This window comes from Podarcis raffonei, chromosome W (assembly GCF_027172205.1).
Source record: "Podarcis raffonei isolate rPodRaf1 chromosome W, rPodRaf1.pri, whole genome shotgun sequence".
Lineage (NCBI taxonomy): Eukaryota > Metazoa > Chordata > Lepidosauria > Squamata > Lacertidae > Podarcis > Podarcis raffonei.
The window spans coordinates 25,677,754-25,699,515 of NC_070620.1; the positions used below are offsets into that span (position 1 = coordinate 25,677,754).

General features: G+C 40.2%; 1 protein-coding gene across 2 annotated transcripts in view; it reads left to right on the top strand.

The window, feature by feature from the left end:
* The first annotated feature begins 1,186 nt into the window (after nt 1–1,186).
* Nucleotides 1,187–21,762, top strand: part of LOC128406054 (uncharacterized) — a 262,647-nt gene continuing 242,071 nt past the window's right edge. The window contains exons 1-2 of one of the 2 annotated variants that reach the window (XR_008328392.1): nt 1,187–1,914; nt 2,585–3,063. Coding sequence is in view for 1 of the 2 variants with exons in the window: in XM_053373097.1 (XP_053229072.1) it covers nt 1,310–1,914; nt 2,585–3,002 (1,023 nt within the window). In the remaining variant the exon portion in view is untranslated. Of the gene's footprint in view, nt 1,915–2,584; nt 3,481–21,762 lie in introns of those variants that run through there. The other variant, XM_053373097.1, reaches the window with a different exon arrangement.

Sequence of the window (21,762 nt, forward strand, 5' to 3'; positions counted from 1 at the left end):
TCACATTCAAAAATAATATGAATTGGAATACACATATATGTGCTGCAATAGTTAAGGCCAAAGTGACAGCCCACCATATTAAATCTTATTTTTTTTCTCCAGTAGGAAACAGATTTATTCCAGCTGTATTGCAAGTGATTGACATGAAACTCTGTGCCCAACTTCTATACGGCACACCAGTGTGGATTTCAGGTGACCTCAAGAGGTTGGATAAATTTCACGCATCCCTTTTGAGGTCATTATTAGGACTTGCAAACTCTGTAAAATATGAAACAATATGTTGTGAGCTGGGAATACTGCCTTTATCAGTAAGAGCATGGCTGAGGACCTTGAAATATTGGATCTTCCTCCATTATAGAGCCCTATCCCCTAATTCTATACTTTACGATCTTTTAAGTGATAGTGCAATCTACAATCTATCAGTGATTTGTAGGAGAAAACTGGATTCGATAGGGCTCACTCTAACTGATTTTGAAATCTCTGATCCCAAAGATATATGGGAAATTATCAGGAAGACCCTCACAGAAAAAAGTGTTCTCGCCATGCTTGAGGTTGCAAAGCACAGCACCTGCTCTCCTATCCACCTAAATCTCCCTTTGTGTAGAGATTTCCAAAAGGGATACATGACAAATCTGAAGAAACATGAATCATGTAGGCTGTTTATGTTGGCCAGATTTAACATGTTTCCCTCGGCGGTAGTGAGAGGAAGATACTTAGCTATCCCAGAATCAGAGCGTCTCTGTAAATGCAGAAAACAGGAACCCGATACTCTAGAGCATATATTCTTTTCCTGTGATTTTGGCAGCTATGCCAGAAGACAATTATTTGAGGCCCTAAAATTTAATAGACAGTTTTTTACACAACCAACTGTTCAGGACCTGCTGGCGGACAGCGATGATCAAATTACTTTAATAGCAGCTGAATTTTTAAGTGCTGTCCATGAAGAAAGAATGGGCCATGATAAAGAGACTTAGTGGTTTTTAATGGTAGGTGATGTTGCTGTGTTGTATTATATTATTTATGTACATCGATTTATTTCTTGGAGTTAAGAATAGGACTGGGATAAATTGTGTTCGCTGAGCCCGTATTTTATACAGTCTGTATATGATGTTTGTTTGTTAATGTGAGGTGTGATATGCCTAATAAAGGATTTTGAATTTGAATTTGAATTTAATACAAATAGAAACTGTTTCCCCCTAGTGGAAGCTTTTGAAACTGGTTGCTTTACAAGAGCTGGGCTAGGGGAACTTCCAGCTGCAAGATAAAAAACTGTGAGACTCTGGGATTGACCTTGAATCTTTTAAGTGTTATGGCAAATGGAAAGGAAAAAACAGACCAGTCAACTGCTGGAAAAACATTAAGGTCTGGGAGGACTTGGCAGCAACCCAGGAGAGGCTCAACATCAGGCCTCCCTGCCTCTTCGGCAGCTGCTTCTGTACCAGTACACTCAAAACCAAGAGGAATGTCAACAGAAGAGGCCTTAGTGGTTGCATTAGTGAAGATAAACGATTCACTGGAACAGCTTCACAAGAAAACAGACGTGATAAATGCGAAAGTGGATGCTGCAAATATTAAAATCGACTTAATTGCAGAAAGTATAAATAATCTGGGACAAAATGTGAATACCAATACAGAAACCATCCAGAAATTGATACAGGAATCTACTTTGATACGGCAAACTGCGGATGAAGCCAGGGAGAAAGCCGTTGCTGCTGAATGTAAAGCAACACAACTGGAGAGAGAGAGAGTCCCAGCCCTACAGAGGCAACTTGATGAACATAAGTTGACGCTTGTTATGATTGAACTTAAAGAAAAACAGACGAATTTGAGGATCAGAGCCCTACCTGAATTGGAAAAGGAAAGCTTGACAGAGTTTCAGGAGGAGACAGGACTAACATTGGTTGAGAAAGAGAGGTACTCTCAAATTGTGGAGCCCTGATAAAGTTCGGGAATGGATCTTTGAAAAAGATGCCTTTTTGGACTCCACTAAGATAAAAAACTCTGGGTTTTCCTACTGGTTCCCCCGAGTAAAAGCAGTCAAAATCTGTGCCAACTACTTGGTGGAGCTCACTGATCCCACCCTTCGGAGGGCTTTTACTATGGCACGGTTTCAAACATTGCCAACTGCTTATTTGACCGGTAGATACACAAAAACCCCAGTAGAACATCGTTTATGTCCTTGCCTTATGAAAATTAAAGAGGATCTTACACATTACCTCCTCTATTGCCCCATTTACTCGGGCTTTAGAGACGCATTGCTGCAAATTATACCCAACTCTATAACCAGTCCTGAAGATAGAGTAAAATTTTCGTTAGTTGATGCAAACCCACGCATTACCCATGTGGTAGCGGTTTTTGTGATGAAGGCCATGAAAGCCAGGGAAAGATTTATGGACGACAATGTAAAGACCCCTTCATCGTCTGTTTAACTCGTTGCTCGTTTTCCCTCCTTTTATATTTTGTGGGAAGAAGGTTTTGTTGGCATAGTATGTAATGAATTTTAATGTTTTTAACTATTGTAGTGTTGATGTTTGTGCACAGGCATGGTCCTCACAATAAATGGATTTGACTTTGAGAAAGAGAGGTATTTGGGGGTTAGCGTGACTGCGAAAAATGTGAATCTATTTAAGGATAATTGTGAAGGACGTTGGATTGAAGTGAAGGGGGATTTGGAAATATGGACAAATTTGAAGTTGTCATTGTTGGGCCGAGTTGCTGTGGTGGGGATGAGTGTTGCTGTGTTGCCGGGGATGTTGCTTTTGTTTCAAACATTGCAAGTTTCGGATGGGATGGATTGTTTCAGGAGGTGGCAAAGGGATGTTTCCAGATTTGTTTGGCAGGGCAAGAAGCCTCGAGTAAAATTTAAGATATTGACTGATGCCAAAGAAGGAGGTGGATTTGCCCTGCCAGACCTTAAACTTTGTTGTGAACCAGCTGCTTTTTGCTGGCTGAGAGAATGGCTGCTTCTTGAAAACACTGAAGTGTTGGATAATGGCAGATGAAGTTGATGGACTATATGGAATTGGCGGAAATGACTGGCAAAATCCGAGACCAGGGAGAAGAGTCGGTGGAAGAAGACTGGAAAAAGTTTAAAGACTATTTACAGAAATATTGGAAAATTAATCAATGTTAGAAGAATGTTGGAATGAAGTTATATGGTTTTAGTAGAAATATTATAAGGAATTAAGTATAAATAGATTAATAGAATATTAAAGGAAAAAATAAGGCTAGAATGTGTTAAGATAATTATAGGATAGAAAACAGAGGAAGATGGAAAGGAATTGCTGAAACAATTAATAGAAGTGGAATACAAAAAGGGAGGTGTGAGGAGGTCGTTGAAATAAGTGAATGAAAGATAAGATATTGAAAATGTTTGAGGTGTTCTAAACTGTTTTTGTTTGTTTTTGTTCTGTTTTGTTAGTTTAATGTGTTAGTGTTATGTAGTGTTTTTGTATTGTATTGTTCTTTTTTTGTAGTGTTTAAATGGTTGGAAAAGCAATAAATATTATAAAAAAATAATAATAAAGCAAGTGCCTGGGTAGAGCTAGACTTGGCACGATTCTTGCCACTGGCCCCTCCTGCCCCGGAGCTCTTGGGCTTCTTGCCGTTCCTGCAGTTCTTCTGCAGGTGGCCCTCTTTCCCACACTTCCACCACCATAGGGCTTTCAAAGCAACAGCCTCCCCTGTACCTTCCACTGCTGTGAGGGGTGCTTTTGTGGCTTTGGCCTCCCCCTCATCAGCTGCAAGCGCCATCTGGCAGTCAGACTCATTCAAGAGCGTTGAGCAGACTCTCTGAACAGTCAAATCAGCAGCTGGCAGAGCTCCAAGCTGTGATGCCACAACCGCATACAATGCATACGATGCATCCATGCTGTTGATAATCATAAAACAAAAGAGCGACTCCGGAAGTTCAAACTCCCTCTGCACCAGCTGGCCATGCAGAAACTTCATCTGGGTGAGGTGTTTCTGCAAGTCTCCCCCCACTTTCAGCTTCAAATTGGAAAGCCTCTGGAAGTGCAACAGGGCGGATCTTGCTGCGACATGAAGATGTGATTCTCGTAAAACAAGCCACACCTCCTGTGCTGTATTCAATCCTTGAATATGGATAAGCTGGTTGTTCAACACAGACAAGGTGATCGCAGCTCTCACTTGTTTATCAGCTTCGCGCCACCCTCTGTTCGGTACCTGTGGCATGGGGTCACCTATAACATGCCATACGTGTTGTCTTATTAAGACAGCTTGCAGAGAGAGTGTGCATGCTCTAGCTCGAGCCTGTCATCTGCTCTGGAACTCCCCTGCCAAGCTAAACAATTTATGGCCTAAAGGAATGTAAGATAAACTGAAAAAAGAAAATAAAGTCTAAAGAGAGAGTGTGAAGTTGTAGAGAAACCGGGGTTGCCAAATTCAAGCCTGCAAACTTGGTAAGAAAGTCGCTAAATTAACTTCAAGCCTAACGAAGACGCCCAGCAGTTCCCTCTTATTTATGACTCTATTTAACAACCTAAGGATGGCAAAAACGTTGAAAGATTTATCAGTTCAGCTAGCAACTTTTCAGGACTTAATGCTTGCCTCCCAAAACAACATTAGAGAAGATATCAAGTCGGTGAAGGAGGATGTCTTACGGATAGGAGTCAAATTAAGGGGGTGAAGCAATTAGCAATTCAAGCTAAAGAGCTAGCCCAGAAAAAATGAAAAAAAGGTAACTACTCTATCTAAACAGGTGGCAGAATTGTCGGACCACCAGAGAAGAGCTAATATGATTTTGGGAGGAATTCCAGAAGAAATACAGGCTAAAGAGTTGGAAGAAACTTTAAGAACCTGGCTATGTACTCAAGGAGTTAGTTTGAAGGCAGAAGATGTGGAACGAGCCCATCGCTGCCAAGGGCCCAAGGGGAGAAAATCCCCCAGGAATGTAATAGTTAAATTTCCTAGAGAGAAGCTGCAACAGCAGGTATACCAGACTTTGAATAAAATTAAAGAACTGAGTTTCCAAGGGAAAAGAGTGTGGGTGAGTCGAGACATATGCCAGGCTAGGTAAAGGTAAAGGTACCCCTGCCCATCAGGGCCAGTCGTGTCCGACTCTAGGGTTGCGCGCTCATCTCGCTCAAGAGACCGGGAGCCAGCGCTGTCCGAAGACACTTCCGGGTCACGTGGCCAGCGTGACTAAGCTGCATCTGGTGAGCCAGCACCAGCGCAGCACACAGAAACGCCATTTACTTTCCCGCTAGAAAGCGGTCCCTATTTATCTACTTGCACTTAGGGGTGCTTTCGAATTGCTAGGTAGGCAGGAGCTGGGACCGAACGACGGGAGCTCACCCCGCCGTGGGGATTCGAACCGCCGACCTTTCGATCGGCAGGTCCTAGGCTCTGTGGTTTAACCCACAGCGCCACCCGCGTCCCATATGCCAGGCTACTCTAAGGCAAAAAAGCCAAATGAAACTTTATGCACAAAAACTGCATAATAACGACATAAGGTTTACCTGGCTATACCCTGCCTCTATACTGATTTTTAAAGATGGTAAAAGGTTTATAGCCGAGAACCCAACAGAGGCTGGGATTTTATTGACACAGCTGGGAATCGAACTTGATGAGTTACTACTACAGGTAATTGAGGAGGAGGAGGCGGAAGAGGAGGATGCAGGAGAAGGACACTCAGGTGAAGCTTCAACACGACCAGAGAAAAGACCAAGAACACACTCGCATGATGTTACATCTTAAAGGAGTAAAGAGGCCATCAAACAAACTGTTTTATTGAAATGTTTTGGTTAAGGGGAGGGAGGGGATGCGTGCTTCTTCAGAATGTGGAGAGAGGGGATGAAAATTCTTCCTCGATATATTTTCTCTTCCATGGGGGGGGGAGGGGGGTAAAGAATTGTAAGGGGGGGAGAAATCCTCAGCTTAACGTACACAAAATTCAAAGCAACAAAGAATATGGTTAATTCAATCAAAATTATTTCACTGAATGTCAATGGTCTTACATCCAACTGTAAACGATATAGGTTATCCAGGCTAGCCAGAGAACAAGGAGCCGATATAATATGTCTTCAAGAAACCCATACACAGGCAGGGGTCTTTCCAAGCCTTACCTGGAGATGCCATTGAGCATTGAATCTGGGACCTTCTCCATGCAAAGCAGATGATTAATAACAAGCTATGGGCCTTTCCCTATATACTCTGCAGTCCCACTACTTTCCATAGGTAGATGCAACTAAAATTCAGTCTGCGCACCTGCAAGTAGGCATTTGGGGTCAATATAGTAAAAAAGTATCTCTGTAGAGATAAGGCTATGAACCAGATGCTTTGTATACCGAAAGTGCAGAAAATACTCCTGCCTGAAACATGGGTGGACAGCTGCCAGTTTTTGTTGGCCAATCTTCCTACCCTGGTGCTGTTGGACTCCAATTCCCATCAGCCCTGGCCAGTATCACTAATGCTCAGAGATGATGGGAGTTGTAGTAAAACAACATCTGGAGGGCTGCAGGTTCCCTATGACAATAGCAAAACATACAGACCAATAATGTGTTTCTCTTTTCCAATTTTTTAAATTAATTTTCCACATTTATAACAGACATAATATATAAAACACACAAAAGAAAACACATTACAATACTAAAGAAAAAAAGAAACAAAAATATAAACACTTATTACTTCTAAAACCCCATTTAACTTTCATTGTTAACTGACTTCCTCAAATCCCCCCTAACTGAATTTCATTATATCACCATGTAACAGTTCTCCAAAATCATATTTCTAATAAAATTAACTCCTTCAATTTACTATCTTCTTCTCTTTTCTTAATGATCTAAATCCATAATGCTTTACAATTCATTCTTATTCTAATCCTAAACCTGTTTGATACTTTTAAGTGACTTCTAATTATTTTATGTTACAATATTTGGCTAAGTAATCTTTAAATTTCTTCCAATCCTCTTGTGTCTCCTCTTCTTTCTGGTCGCGGATTCTTCCAGTCAGGTCGGCCAGCTCCAAAAAGTCCAACATCTTCATCTGCCATTCTTCTACTGTTGTTATTTCTTGTGATTTCCAGTTTTTGGCTAATAGCAGTCTTGCTGTTGTAGTGGCGTACAAAAACAACCTAACATCTTCTTTGGGCAATTCCAATCCTATTATTCCAAGTAGAAAGGCTTCTGGTTTCTTAACAAATGTATTTTTCAACATTTTTTTCAACTCATTATAAATCTTTTCCCAGAAGTCCTTCACCTTGGGACATGTCCACCACATATGATAAAAGGTGCCTTCTTTTTCTTTGCACTTCCAACATAAATTATCATTTGTGTGGTAAATCTTTGCTAATTTTACCAGGGTTAAGTACCATCTATACATCATTTTCATAATATTTTCTTTTAATGCAGTACATGCAGTAAACTTAACCCCTTTCTTCCACAACCTTTCCCAATCTTCTAACCCCCGGAGGGCTGCAGGTTCCCTATGACAATAGCAAAACATACAGACCAATAATGTGATTCAGCATTAGGCAGCTTCGTGTGTTTTTGTTCCCTTCTGTGCCCAGGAGTCGCAGAAACTGGTATGTTTTTTATCACTGCAGCCAAAATGGACCTGATCATATTTATTTATTAAATTTATTATATCCTGCTTTTCCTCCTTAAGGAGCCCAGGGTGGCAGATACATGAGTGATTAACAGTTTAATCATCTAAAAACATCCCCAATACAGAAACAGACTGGGAAATACCTCTATTTAAAATGGTTGTTGAAAGAGGATGGTTTTCATTAGGTGCCAAAGACAACAGAGATGGTAAATATCAGATTATATATTTCCCCAACAGAGGCAGCGCTGCCAAACAGACCTGCCCTAAAATTGGCAACTCTTCCTGCCTAGTCATGGCCCTCCTTTCTGATCAAGATTTAAATCCATGTTGGCCATGAACAAAAGATATCTGCATATATTCTTGCTGAGACTTAAGGCACGTGTTTGAAAGGATAGCTGTGAAACTGGTTTCAGAAATGTTTCTGTATGATTTCACATTTCTGAAGCATGTGGCTCTTGGATAGATATCGTTTGGATGCAAGAGGCAGACTCCAGCATCTCATAATGAAAAGGTCACTTTTTATGAGCTGAATTTGATTTTGGTCTAGCTGCAAGGAAGTCCTGGCTGTCCATGGTGACCCTTCAGTTACAAATACCTGCTTGTCACTGCAGGAATTTCTGTTTATGTTGTTGCTTATTGAGAGAGGACAGGCATTCCAATAAAGTATACTATCAGCTATACTGTGACCTTGTGAGTTTTTGGTATACTTCCTTCTAAAGTCTGCCTCTCTCTGGACTCAAGCCAAGATACATTTCCCATCCTCTGCATCATTGGTCTTGACATAAGTGATGACCTTGGGAGTGTCCATATTAAGTTTCCTCCCTTCTTTCTTTTTCTTTCCGACTTTTAAAGACCTGGTTAAGAAGTTACATGAAGCTGTTCCAGGCTCCATGCCAGCGCTGCGGAAGGTATCTGCAAGATGGTCTACCACCCACATGGCGGGACTTTCGGACACTGGAGGAGTTCCATGACACCTGTAGGCAGTAGTACCACCTGGAGGCTGACGGAAGTCTGTGGAGGAAACAGACTCAGAAGTTGGGTCCCAAGAAACACCTCTTTACTGTTTCTCCAAATATCTGTATGGACAACTCACAACTTAATTTGTACAAAATCAGCTTTATGCACTTGGCTGGGGGGGGGGAGTAAAAATAAACACGGGGTGGGTGTTGGGGGCTGGAGGAGTTGGCAGTCCCTCCCATCATTGCACTCATCTTAGAGGGAGCATTTGGAGGTGCAGGGAGACAGTGTAGTGGCCTTTGTAGTGGCCTAAATTATTGGCAAATAATTTAAATTTTGATTCCTTTTCCCATATTTATTTTTGTTTCAGATACAGCAGGCTTTTTGTTATTTGTTGAATTTCTATAGTTTCCGATTTCTGACATGTAACTTTGATTTGCTTCCTAATTTTTATAGAACCAATTGCTTTATGGTGCTGTTCTAATTGTTTCAATTCAATATGTAAGGATGTTGCTGTTTGTTCATGTTGTTTACATATCTTATTCTTTCCTGCCATACTGCTGCTTTCATAGTACCACACATCATTTTTTCTGGTAAATCTATATCTGCAATAGGTTCAAAATGTTCTGAGATGGTTGTGGAGATGGCTTCCACAGCTAATTGGCTGGTTAGTAATTTAGCGTCAAAATGCCATGATTGTGTGGTTCCATGCATGTTTAAAATAGGATTAGTAGACCAGACTGGAGAAGGATCAGGTACCAGGCAGTGGTGGAGAAAGGGGTGGGTGGGGTGGGGGCAAGCCGCCCTGGGTGCCATCATGAGGGGGGAGACAAAATGTTCAACGTGCCCGCTCCCGGCCCCGAAAGAAAGCAGTGGCTTCGGGTGAACAATGCTGCCACGTTCTTTCCGCTGCCGCCACCATTATTTGGAATCCTCCCCCGAAATTCTACGAAAATACCTTCTGGAAGATTCCTCAAGCTCAATATCATATGAGGTGGCCAAATTTTGCACTTTAGTAATCAGGAAGCGTAAATCTCCTCTGTTGAATGGCACACTGCAAAGTTCCCTTGTGTAATCCTTTTTTTTTTCTTTTCTGATGTTGTTGATTTCTTTTTGTCTGATCTTGTGGTGTTTAGTGTCACTGGCTTTTGCCGTAATAAAACTTGGACTATCCAACCATCTCGTCCTCTGTCGCCCCCTTCTCCTTGTGCCCTCCATCTTTCCCAGCATCAGTGTCTTCTCCAGGGAGTCTTCTCTTCTCATGAGGTGGCCAAAGTACTGGAGCCTCAGCTTCACGATCTGTCCTTCCAGTGATCACTCAGGGCTGATTTCCTTAAGAATGGATGCGTTTGATCTTCTTGCAGTCCATGGGACTCTCAAGAGTCTCCTCCAGCACCATAATTCAAAAGAATCAATTCTTCGGCGATCAGCCTTCTTTATGGTCCAGCTCCCCCTTGTGTCTGAGACTGACCTTGATCAAAAGAATTACAAGTTATGGATGGGGCAAAGAAAGGAGAAAAGACAGAGAAAACAAAAACCAAAGTAAGGAGGGACTCTAAGTCACCAACTTTTGAGGAGTCTGTGTTGCAATTGCTTCAGGAAATTAAAACAGAAGTAAGAGGAAATCAAAAGTCTATAAAGGAATTAAAAAGTGACTTTGCTCAATTAAGACAAGATTTGATGCAAGTTAACTCAGATGTATCAGCACATGAGTCAGGACTGGCGCATTTGGAAACTGTGAGAATTCCTGACTTAGAGACAATTCAGCGAGAATCTCAAATTTCAATTGCGTCTCTGCAACTAAAACAGAGGGAATGTAATCTGAGATTGAGGGGCGTACCCCAGAAAGAGCAGGATAATTTGAAGGATTGGTTAATTGAAGAATTTGCAACGTACTGGGTTCTCTCAAAAGAATAATTAAATTCCTGGATTGACAAGGCCTACAGATTTGGACCTAAAACAGATACTAAGATTACACATGACTGTATGGTGTTTTTTAAAACTAAAGAGCAGAGAGATATTATTTTAGGCCACCATTATAAAAAAAGTTTAAAGATAGATGAGAAGGGAAGAATTCTGTTTAAAGACATTCCGACACACTTTTTGGCCCTGAGAAATAATTATACGGATTTGGCTAGTGCCCTAAGAAGAAAGAACATTTTCTTCAGGTGGGAGTTCCCGGAAGGACTATCTTTTAAATTTCAAGGAAGGAAACAAAGAATAAGAACTGTCGGAGAGAAAGAAAGATTTCTGGAGAAAAACGCAAAAGAGCTTGGATTGGAAAGTTCTCCTTTACTGGGGGCAGGGGCAGTGGGCCCCTAACAAATCAGGATGTCTTTGAAAATTTACTCCTGGAATGTAAATGGTCTAAATTCACGTTTTAAAAGGAATCAAGTTTATCATGTATTGGCAAGACAGAATTTGGATATAATCTGTTTACAAGAAACACATGTTATAAGACTTCACAGGAAAATTCTCCAAAATAAGAAACTTGGGCAGGAATTTATTTCATCCAACAAAGTGAAAAAAAGAGGCGTGGTTTTTTATGTTAAAGAAAAATGGAACCCCAAATTGCTGTTTAAAGATGAGGAAGGGAGGTACATTGCAGTTGAAATTACGGCACAAGGCGATAAATTTCTTTTGCTGGGAATTTATGCACCAAATGATGGCAAAGTGGAATTCTTTAAGAATCTGGACTTAAAACTTATGGATTATATGGATTACAAATTGATTTTAATGGGAGACCTGAATAGAGTAGCATCAACATTAATGGATGAAACACAGGGACAGAAAAATCCAAGTTCCGGCAGACTACCAAAGATTTTCTTTGATATGACTGATAAATAGGATTTGTCGGACGTATGGAGGCTACGAAATCCAATGGAGAGAGATTTCACTTTTTTCTCAAATTCAAATCAATCTTTCTCGAGAATCAATTATTTATGGATATCCAGAGATTTGGTCCCTAAGGTTACTAAAACAGAAATTTGCCCTAAGACTTGCTCAGATCATAATGCAGTGGTTTTGGAGATGAAATTATACCTGCAGGGCTCCTTTAGATGGAGGATGAATGATGAGTTGTTGAGGAATGAACAGATGATTAGTAAGGCCCAAAAGACTCTAAAAGACTATTTTGAACTAAATATGAACACAGAGGTTGAAACAAGAGTCATTTGGGATGCAAATAAGGCAGTAATGAGAGGTTTCCTCATACAACAGAACTCGATAAAGAAAAAGATACAGGATGAGAAAAAAGAGAAAATTCTGTCTCAAATAAAAGACAAAGAGAAGAGTTTAAGATTAATGCCAAAGAGTCAACAGATTCCAAAAGAAATTAAAGCATTGCAGATTCAATTTTCTCAAATTATTAACCAGGAAATAGAATGGAAAATTAAAATGATGAAACAGAGAAATTTTGAATCTGCGAATAAATGTGGGAAATTGTTGGCTAGGCAATTAAAAAAGAGACAGAAGCAAAGTACTATTACAAATATTGTATCTGATGGAAAATCTATGGAAAACCCTGCAGATATAAGAAAATGTTTCCAGAAATACTTTAAACAGCTGTATAAAAAAGGTAAAGAAGATAAGGATAAAATTGAGCAATTTCTTGAGGCAAATGAAATGCAGAAAATTCCCGAGGATAAAAGGTTTCTACTAAATGGCATGAAAAACAGATCAAGATAGATCTGATGCAAAAAATTATAGACAAATCTCATTACTTAATGCGGATTATAAAATCTTTGCGAATATTTTGGCCAATAGACTAAAAAAGGTTCTATCAGATTATATACACAAGGACCAGGCAGGATTTCTGCCTGGGAGACAAATGAAAGATAACATTAGAAATATAATTGATATAATAGAAAGGTTGGAAGCGAAAAGAAATTGTAAAGCAATGTTAATGTTTATTGATGCTGAAAAGGCCTTTGATAACGTTTCTTGGTTATTTATGATGAAAAACCTAGAAAGAATTGAGGTTGGCCAGGAATTTTTAAATGGTATCAATGCGATCTATTTTGAACAAAAAGTAAAAATCATAGTTAATAATGTGGTCTCAGAGGAAATCAGAATTGAGAAAGGAACCAGGCAAGGGTGCCCGCTTTCCCCTCTGCTATTTATCTCTGTTCTGGAGGTTTTGCTAAACATGTTGAGGAAAGAGGAGGAGGTTAAAGGCATTGTAGTAGGATCCAAGCAATATAAATTAAAAGCCTTTGCTGATGACTTGGTCTTAACTTTACAAGATCCAGAAACCAGTGCAGTAAAAGCACTGGAGCTGATTCAAGAGTTTGGGCAGGTAGCAGGATTTAAATTAAACAAGAGCAAAACCAAAGTTTTGGAAAAAAACTTAGATAATGAGGAAAGAAAAACCCTTTTTGAAAGGACAGGCCTTGTTTCTGTGAAAAAAGTTAAATATTTGGGTGTGAACTTATCGGTAAAGAATTTGAATCTTTATAAAGATAACTATGAAAAATTATGGAATGAAATCAAGAGAGATCTTGAGATATGGTCAAACCTAAAACTTTCATTGATGGGCCGAATATCGGTGGTTAAGATGAATGTATTGCCGAAGATGTTGTTTCTATTTCAAGCTTTACCAATCATTGATAATGTTAAATGTTTTAAAGAATGGCAGAAGGCATTGTCTAAATTTATCTGGCAGGAGAAAAAACCTAGAATTAAATATAAATTACTTACAGATATAAAAGAAAGAGGGGGCTTTTCCCTACCAGATTTGAAGATATACTTTGAAGCTGCTGCCTTCTGCTGGATCAAGGATTGGATTCAATTAGAGAATGATGATGTGGAGGGACTGGATAATCAATTTGGATGGCATGCATATTTATGGTATGACAAGATAAAGGCCCACAGTGGTTTTAAGAATCATGTAATTAGAAAGGTGTTATACAATGTATGGACTAGATACAAAGATCTCTTAGTAAGAAAAACACCAAAATGGATTTCACCAATGGAAGCACAGGCCCAAAAAAAGTTAAATATGGAAAACAAATGGTTGAGGTATTCAGATTTGTTAGAGGATCAGGAAGGTTTTAAATTAAAACCATTTGAACAAATTAAAGATAAAGTGAATTGGTTGCAATATTATCACATTAACAAATTATATAAGATGGATAAGAGAACTGGTTTTGCAACAGAAAAAACCAAATTGGAAATGGAGTTGTTAGATACTAATGATAAGAATGTGTCTAAAATGTATAATTTGTTGTTGGAGTGGCATACTAAGGATGAACAAGTTAAATCGGTCATGATTGATTGGGCAAGAGATGTGGGACATAATATAATGATGGAGGACTGGGAGAGGCTATGGAGGAAAGGGGTTAAGTTCACTGCATGTACGAAGTTAAAGGAAAACATTATGAAGATGATGTATAGATGGTACTTGACCCCTGTAAAACTAGCAAAGATTTATCACAATAGTGATAATCTTTATTGGAAATGTAAAGAAAAAGAAGGTACTTTTTTCCATATGTGGTGGACCTATCCCAAGATGAAGGACTTCTGGGAGAAGATTTATAACGAACTGAAAAAAATGTTGAAATATACATTTATTAAGAAACCAGAGACCTTTCTTCTTGGAATAACAGGTTTAGAATTGCCCAAGAAAGATGTTAAATTGTTTTTGTATGCCACAACGGCCGCCCGAATATTACTTGCTAAAAATTGGAAAACACAAGAACTACCAACAGTGGAAGGTTGGCAGATGAAGATGATGGACTTTTCGGAGCTAGCTGACCTGACTGGAAGAGTCCGCGACCAGAAAGAAGAGGAGTTTCAAGAGGACTGGAGGAAATTCAAGGACTATTTGAATAAATATTGTAATATAAAAAATTAGAAATTACTTGAAAGAAACAAATAGGCCTAGGGTTAAATTAAGTTATAATTAAATAAATGGGATTCTGAATGTTAAGAAAAGTGAATAAGATGGACTATAATTGGAAATTGTTTTAGTTTAATAATGATATTGGAAAGCTGTTACTTTTAATTACAAGGAAACTCAGAAGGGAGGGATTTGAGAAAGTCAACCAAGATGTTTTAAAAGGTTGGACTTGTGAAGAATTAAGTTTGTTATTATTGTCTATCTGTTTATTGTTCCCCCCTTCCCCCCTTTCTTCTTTTTTCTTTTTCCTTTTCTGGTTTTGTGTATCATCTTGCTTTGTGGTTTGTGTTATCATGGTGGAAAATTTAACAAAATTTATTAAAAAAAGAAAATGGTTTATTTGTGTTAAGGGACGGTCTGTGCTTACTAGCAGTGATGCACAGCCTGCATGCAAAAATGAGGCGTTACACAAAAAATGTTTACATCCGTGGCCTCACTGACTTGGTCATTCAAATTGGCGTAGTGTAGCAAAAATGCCAGATTTGAGTGATGGATGTGAATTACAAGGCTGTGATAAATATCTTGACTGTAATGTATGCAAACAGGTCAAGAGCCACCTCGAAGTGAGAAGGTGAAGTGAGTCTTATCCTCGAAGTGAGAAGGTGAGTGAGAAACCTTTTCAGCTTGTTCATGCTGATGTATGTGGTCCTTTTAAACTTAGCAGGGGTAATTCCTAGTATGTGCTAACTATAATTGATGATGCCACAAGGTTTAGTTGGGTTTATCCCATGAAGCACAAGGCAGAGGTTTTCCTCTAAGTTTAAAGACTGGGTGCCATATGTTGAGAGGCAATTCCCACACAAAGTTTAAAAGTTTCAATCTGACCGTGGAAGCATATTTCTGTCAGATGCATTCCAATCATGGTTACAAAGGAATGGAATTGGGCACAGAAAGACAAACCCTCATAGTCCAGAGAAGAATGGAGAGGCAGAGAGAAAGAAAAGGTCTCTGCAAGAAATGATGGACTCAATGCTAGAGGATTCTGGCTTGTCCAAACGCTATTGATGGGAGGCGATCTTGACAGCCAATTATGTTCAGAACCGCTTGGTCCACAGCACGATTGGAACAACACCCTATTTTATGCTGTTCAGAAAAAAGCCCAAAGCTGATCATTGCGCACGTTCAGTGTGAAGGCATGGGTTCATGTGCCACGATCACAGTGCAGAAAGGGTGACCCCAAAGCACAGCAGCTTATGTTTGTTGGTTACCAGGATTTGGGCAAAGGGTGGAGGTTTGTGGTTGGAAATAGTGGGCTACATGCTAATTCAGAGGTTTGGTTCCAGGCATCAAAGGGTGGTTCCTCACATTTGAGTGTTAAAAGGGAACCAGGCAATGTAAACACTGAAGAGAAAGGTGACAGGGCTGTAAAATCTGCATCTCCTGAGGCTAGTGAACAGAATGCCAGTTATTTTTCACCAACATCAAAGGATGAGTCTTACTCTCCTCTAAGGGGGCGAAAATCTGAGGGGGATGATAGTGAAGATGAGGCCAGTTTTACTCCAAGAAGATCAGAGAGGAAGAACATAGGAATTCCACCAGATTGTTTTACGCCTGGTACAGCTCACGTGTTCCATGTAGCTATAGAGCCTCAAAGCTACAAACAAGTAATGGATTTACCTAAGGAGCAAATTTTTGCTCTGGAAGGGTGCCATGGAAGAGGAGATGAACTCTCTCCGTGAGCATGGAGTGTTTACATCTACGTCACCGCCAAAGGGTGCCAGGGTGGTGGGATGTAGATGGGTTTAAAAAATAAAGCCTCTGGCTACTGGTGGTTATAAATATAAGGTGCATTTAGTGGCACAAAGTTTTTCCCAGAGACCAGGACTGGATTTTGATGAAGTGTTTGCACCCACAGCTAGAAGTGAGAGCATGCGTTTGTTGCTTGCAATTGCAGCAAAGCGCAATCTTAAAATTAATCATTTTGACATCCAGATGGCTTATCTGAATGCCAATCCTTATGAAGAACTTTATTTATCAGAGCCACCAGGTTTTGAAACAGGATAAGGAAAAGTGTACAAATTACACAAAGCCCTATATGGTTTGCGTCAAACAGCACACAAGTGGAACAGATGTTTAGATGAGACTCTTGTTTCTCTAGGTTTCGAAGAACACAGTGTTGCTGATAACTGTTTGTACATGCGTGGCACTGGTAACAAGCAAGAATTTCATTTGGTATTTGTGGATGATTTGCTATATGTGGCCAAAGAGGCTAGGCAAATCAAGGAGTTTTCCACGCAGTTGCCCAAAAGGTTCAAAGTAAAAGATCTGGGCTACGTACAAAACTATTTGGGTGTGGAAGTGTGCCGGGCCAGTGATGGTAGTTTTCTGCTCAGTCAGAAAAGCAAAATTAAGCAACTGCTGGCAACGTTTTAACATGCAAGATTGTAAAGGGGCAAGTACACCCATGGAAGTAGGTTTTGTTAAAGGAATGCAATCAGATGAAAGCTCTGAGTTTGAGCATCCAGATCTCTACCAATCAGCCATTGGGAGCCTAATGTACATATCACAGTGGAGTAGACCCGATATTTTAAGCAGACAGGTATCCAAACCCACTGTGAGTAAAAAGGATACTGAGGTACTTAAAGCAAACTGCTCTGAAATTGAGCTCAGCAGGAGAAGAAATGCTTGAGTGCTACTCAGATAGCGACTGGGAAAATTTGCCAGAGAGAAAGTCTGTAACTGGGCTGGTGATCATGTTCGGTGGATCACTGATTGGATGGAAATCCAGGAAACAAAGCATAGTTAGTGTGTCTTCCACGGAAGCGGAATATGCTGCTTTGAGCGAGCTCTGCAATGAGCTAATATTTTTTAAGCAGTTACTGTTGGATTTTGGCACTGAATGAGATTTTCCAGGAAAAGATTTTGTGGACAACCAAGCCTGTATAACACTAAGTAAAACTGAGCAGTTCAAGGGGAAATCAAAACACGTGGAAGTAAAATACCAGAATGTCAGAACTAATGTACACAGGACTGTCATTGCATGTGAATATGTTGAAAGTGCCCAGAATGTCAGATATAATGACTAAGCCATTGTCATTTGTGAAAAACAAAATGCTGTGTGAATGCATGGGTTTGCAAAACAAAGTTGGTGAAAATACTTTGTATGTGCTCAGAAACTAATTGCACTATGCAAGCTGTGAGGGGGTGCTGGAATTCATGGTTTGCTTGCAGCTTTGCAAGTTAGCAATTAGTGTCTCCACAGCCTGGGAAGACAGAGCATGAAAGGAATCTGCTTAGAGATAAGAAGACCCAGCAACAGCTCAGTGATTGGCTGAGGTCCCTCATATAGGCAGCATGACCTATGACACTAGTGTTGAGGAGTAAGTGGTTTGGTTAGTGCTGAGGAGTTGCTGAGAGTGAAGAAGTCATGTTGTAAATAGTAACTTGTAGATAGCTTGTATGTTTACTGCTGTATATGATAAACTACAAGAATCAAGTTACTAGTCGTCAGTCTTTGTTCCTGATCGTCGTCCTGCCTGGGCAATCTCAAGAGTTGCCTAAAAAATGCTGCAGTACTCTGCTATACTCTGCTAAGCTTTGCAACAGGCGAAAGCACTTCAAAAGTTCAGATGGCTTTCAAAAGTTTTAACAACAGTTCCCCTCCATGGCTGACCCTCCACGTCCTTCTTCTTCTGCTAGTATGAATGCTACACTTTGTTTTTCATGCTCATTTCATGATCCCTATTTGTGAATAGCAAGATAGGATGCAATTAAGCCATTAGCAGCTAAACAAACAAACATGCTAATTACGTTCTTTACAAGGCTTATTTTTTTTTAATAGAGAAGCCGGAATTTACCCTTCATTAATCTGACTTAATTGCAATACCATACGCTAAAATGTCAACATAAATTAGGGGCTGTAAACGATTCCCCCAATATTAAAGATGAGCTGGTGAATTCCTCTCCTCTGAAAATCCCTCCACCCCCGGATAACAAATGGCAGCCTCTTAATAAGGAAGTGTAATAGCAAACAACTGTGCCAAAATGAAAAGGGGACTGTTTTGCTACCGTCAATTGCATTTATGATGTAATTAACTCACTGTAATAAAGAGGTGCTGGAGGAGACTCTTGAGAGTCCCATGGACTGCAAGAAGATCAAACGCATCCATTCTTAAGGAAATCAGCCCTGAGTACTCACTGGAAGGACAGATCGTGAAGCTGAGGCTCCAAGACTTTGGCACCTCATGAGAAGAGAAGACTCCCTGGAAAAGACCCTGATGTTGGGAAAGATGGAGGGCACAAGGAGAAGGGGACGACAGAAGACGAGGTGGTGGGACAGTGTTCTCGAAGCTACCAGCATGAGTTTGACCAAACTGCGGGAGGCAGTGGAAGACAGGAGTGCCTGGCGTGCTCTGGTTCATGGGGTCACGGAAGAGTTGGACACGACTAAACGACTAAACAACAGCATCCACCTTTGGTTCCCACCCTGTACTCAGTTCTTCCCTTTGGCTCCTAGAAGCTATTGGCGTGTGGCAGAAGCCACACCCCGGGAATGGCTTCGACTGGTTGATTAAACCAGGTGAGAGTAGCTGATGGGTCTCAAACCCTCAATGAGTTAAGGACTTCCTTGCGTGCAAAGACAGGCTCTACCAAATTAAGCAGACAAGACCAATAGGGGGCCCATTGGTCAAAATGGTGGTTTCTGCACATTCTGTACATGAGGGGCAGGTGAGGCTTGTCAACCTGGGAAGTTTGCTTATCTAGGAGAAGGAAAACCCTGATCCTAAACCTTGTGGGATTTCTTGAGGAGAAGAAAAGACTAAGGATGTGAGGGCGATCTGGCTGCGACATCTGTCACCCCATTGATCGCCAGGGTTGATTTGGCTGATCTGGCTGGCTAGGCGGGTGTCCCCTTCCTCCCTCACCGCTCCATGTGTGTCCCTCCCGAAGCTGCGCGGACGGTGGAAGAGGACGACCATCCCAGATAGAAGGAGTGTACCGTTCTTCGGTCAAGGGTATACAACAACAACAACATATAAAGAGGTAAGCATCTTAAAAACCTACAAATCAATTCAGTTAGCAGCAGGATATGAAGGATGCCCAACTTTTGTCACTGCATCAGTTGGATCCATGATACTCCAGAATCCAATAAAGCCCAAAATTATCAATGCTCTGTGGAGTGCCAGAAATGCCTTCAGGGTATGGATGGGGAGTTTCCAGTGCTACACTCTTCAAGAAAAGCATATCCAGGACCAGATGTTAACTGCTCTGCTGCCACTCAACGTTACATCCCCGGTAAGGCCTCATGGACCATTTGTTCCCTGATTTTGTTCTGGGTGTATGTAAGGAAATTAAAGGGCTTTGGTTAGAGTAGATTGTACATCATAGTTGTGTCATGTGGTAGAGCACAGGCTCCACATGCAGAAGATCCCAGGTTCAATCCTTGGTATCTCTAGGAAGGGCTGGGAGAGAGTCCCTGCCTGAAATCTTGGAGAGTCACGGCTAGGAGTGCTCTGATGGTGTTTCCTGCTTGGCAGGGGGTTGGACTCGATGGCCCTTGTGGTCTATTCCAACTCTATGATTCTATGATTCTAGTCAGTGTCAGCAAGACTGAGCTAGCTGGAACGAAGACAGCTTTCTACGTTCCAGATACTCTTTAGTGGAGATAGTAGTTGGAAATGACTCAAACGCCAAGATTTTTAAGCATCTGGCAATTACCATTCCTATTAGAAAGCACACTATGATATTTTCCCATTTCCCCACAAGAACTTTCTGCAAACAGGTCCTGAATCAAGGCTGTAAAGCTATTTCCTGGTAGTTGAGGGATAGTGCAGAGGCCTCTGGCTAGCCTCCTTCTGTCTTGAGAGACAATGGGGTGTGCCCCACACTGGAAGAATTGCAGATGAAGGTGATGGACTATATGGAACTGGCGGAAATGACCTGCAGAATCCGAGACCAGGGAAAAGAGTCGGTGGAAGAAGATTGGAAGAAATTTAAAGACTATTTACAGAAACACTGCAAAATTAAGGAATGTTAGAATGATGTTGGATTGAAGTTAAGCGGCTTTTAGTAGCAATGTTATAAAGGAATATATAAAATGGTTTGTTAACAGGTGATAATATAAAGCTATAATATATTAAGATAAAAGATTAAGATAAAATCAAAAAGGGAAAGGATTTGCTGAACTAACTAATTGAACTGGAACACAAAAAAGGGAGGTGTGAGGAGGTCAGGGAAACAAGCAAATGAAAGATAAGTTACGGAAAATCTGATTTGTTTTTAACTGTTTTTACTTTGTATTTTCTTTTTTCTTTTTTTTCTTATTTTTGTAAAATGTTGAAACTTTAATAAATATCTTTAAAAAAAAAAAAGACAATGGGGTGTGCCTCCAGAGGTGAGGTCAAACTGCTGCATTAGCAACAACGAAGAGACCTTCCTGAGGTGCAAGCCTGGGCAGTGTGTATGGCAGAGCAATATGTTTTGCACCAGCTTGGCTGCAGGAGTTGCTCAAAATTAGCATACAGGATGCCATCCAACAAACTCCATTCCAGATTTGTGTAGAGTTTACTCCTTCTTTTTTTTTAAAGAGATATTTATTCAAATTTTACAAAAAGAAAACGTAGGTTTACAAGATAGAAAAAATCATAACAACAATTAACAAACTAAAATTATAACAACAATTAACAAACTAAAATAACACACATAGGAAAAAGAATAAAAAAGGTACAAAATACAAAAAACAGGTAGCTGAAAAAAAGAAATTTAAAAAGAAAATATATCCATTTTTCAATATCTTTGGGCTCATTTACTTGTTTCCTTGACCTCCTCACACCTCCCCTTTTTGTATTCCCATTCACAAAGACATTTCAGCAAATCCCTACCCTCTTTCAATTATCTTTACTCTATATCTTAACCTATTATAACTATATATTTTCATCCATTATCAATCCATATTTGCATATTCTTGTTAATCTTATTACCAATACCACTTATTTTCAATCCAACATCATTTTAACATTCATTAATTTTACAGTATTTCTGCAAATAGTCTTTAAATTTCTTCCAGTCTTCTTCCACCAACTCTTCTCCCTGGTCTCGGATTCTGCCAGTCATTTCTGCCAATTCCATATATTCGATCACCTTCGTCTGCCACTCTTCCAGTGTGGGTAAATCTTGTGTCTTCCAATACTTTGCAATCAGTATTCTTGCTGCTGTTGTTGCATACATAAAAAAAGTTCTATCCTTCTTTGGCACCAATTGGCCGACTATGCCCAAGAGAAAGGCCTCTGGTTTCTTCAGGAAGGTATATTTAAATACCTTTTTCATTTCATTGTAGATCATCTCCCAGAAAGCCTTAAACTTTGGGCACGTCCACCAAAGATGAAAGAATGTACCTTCAG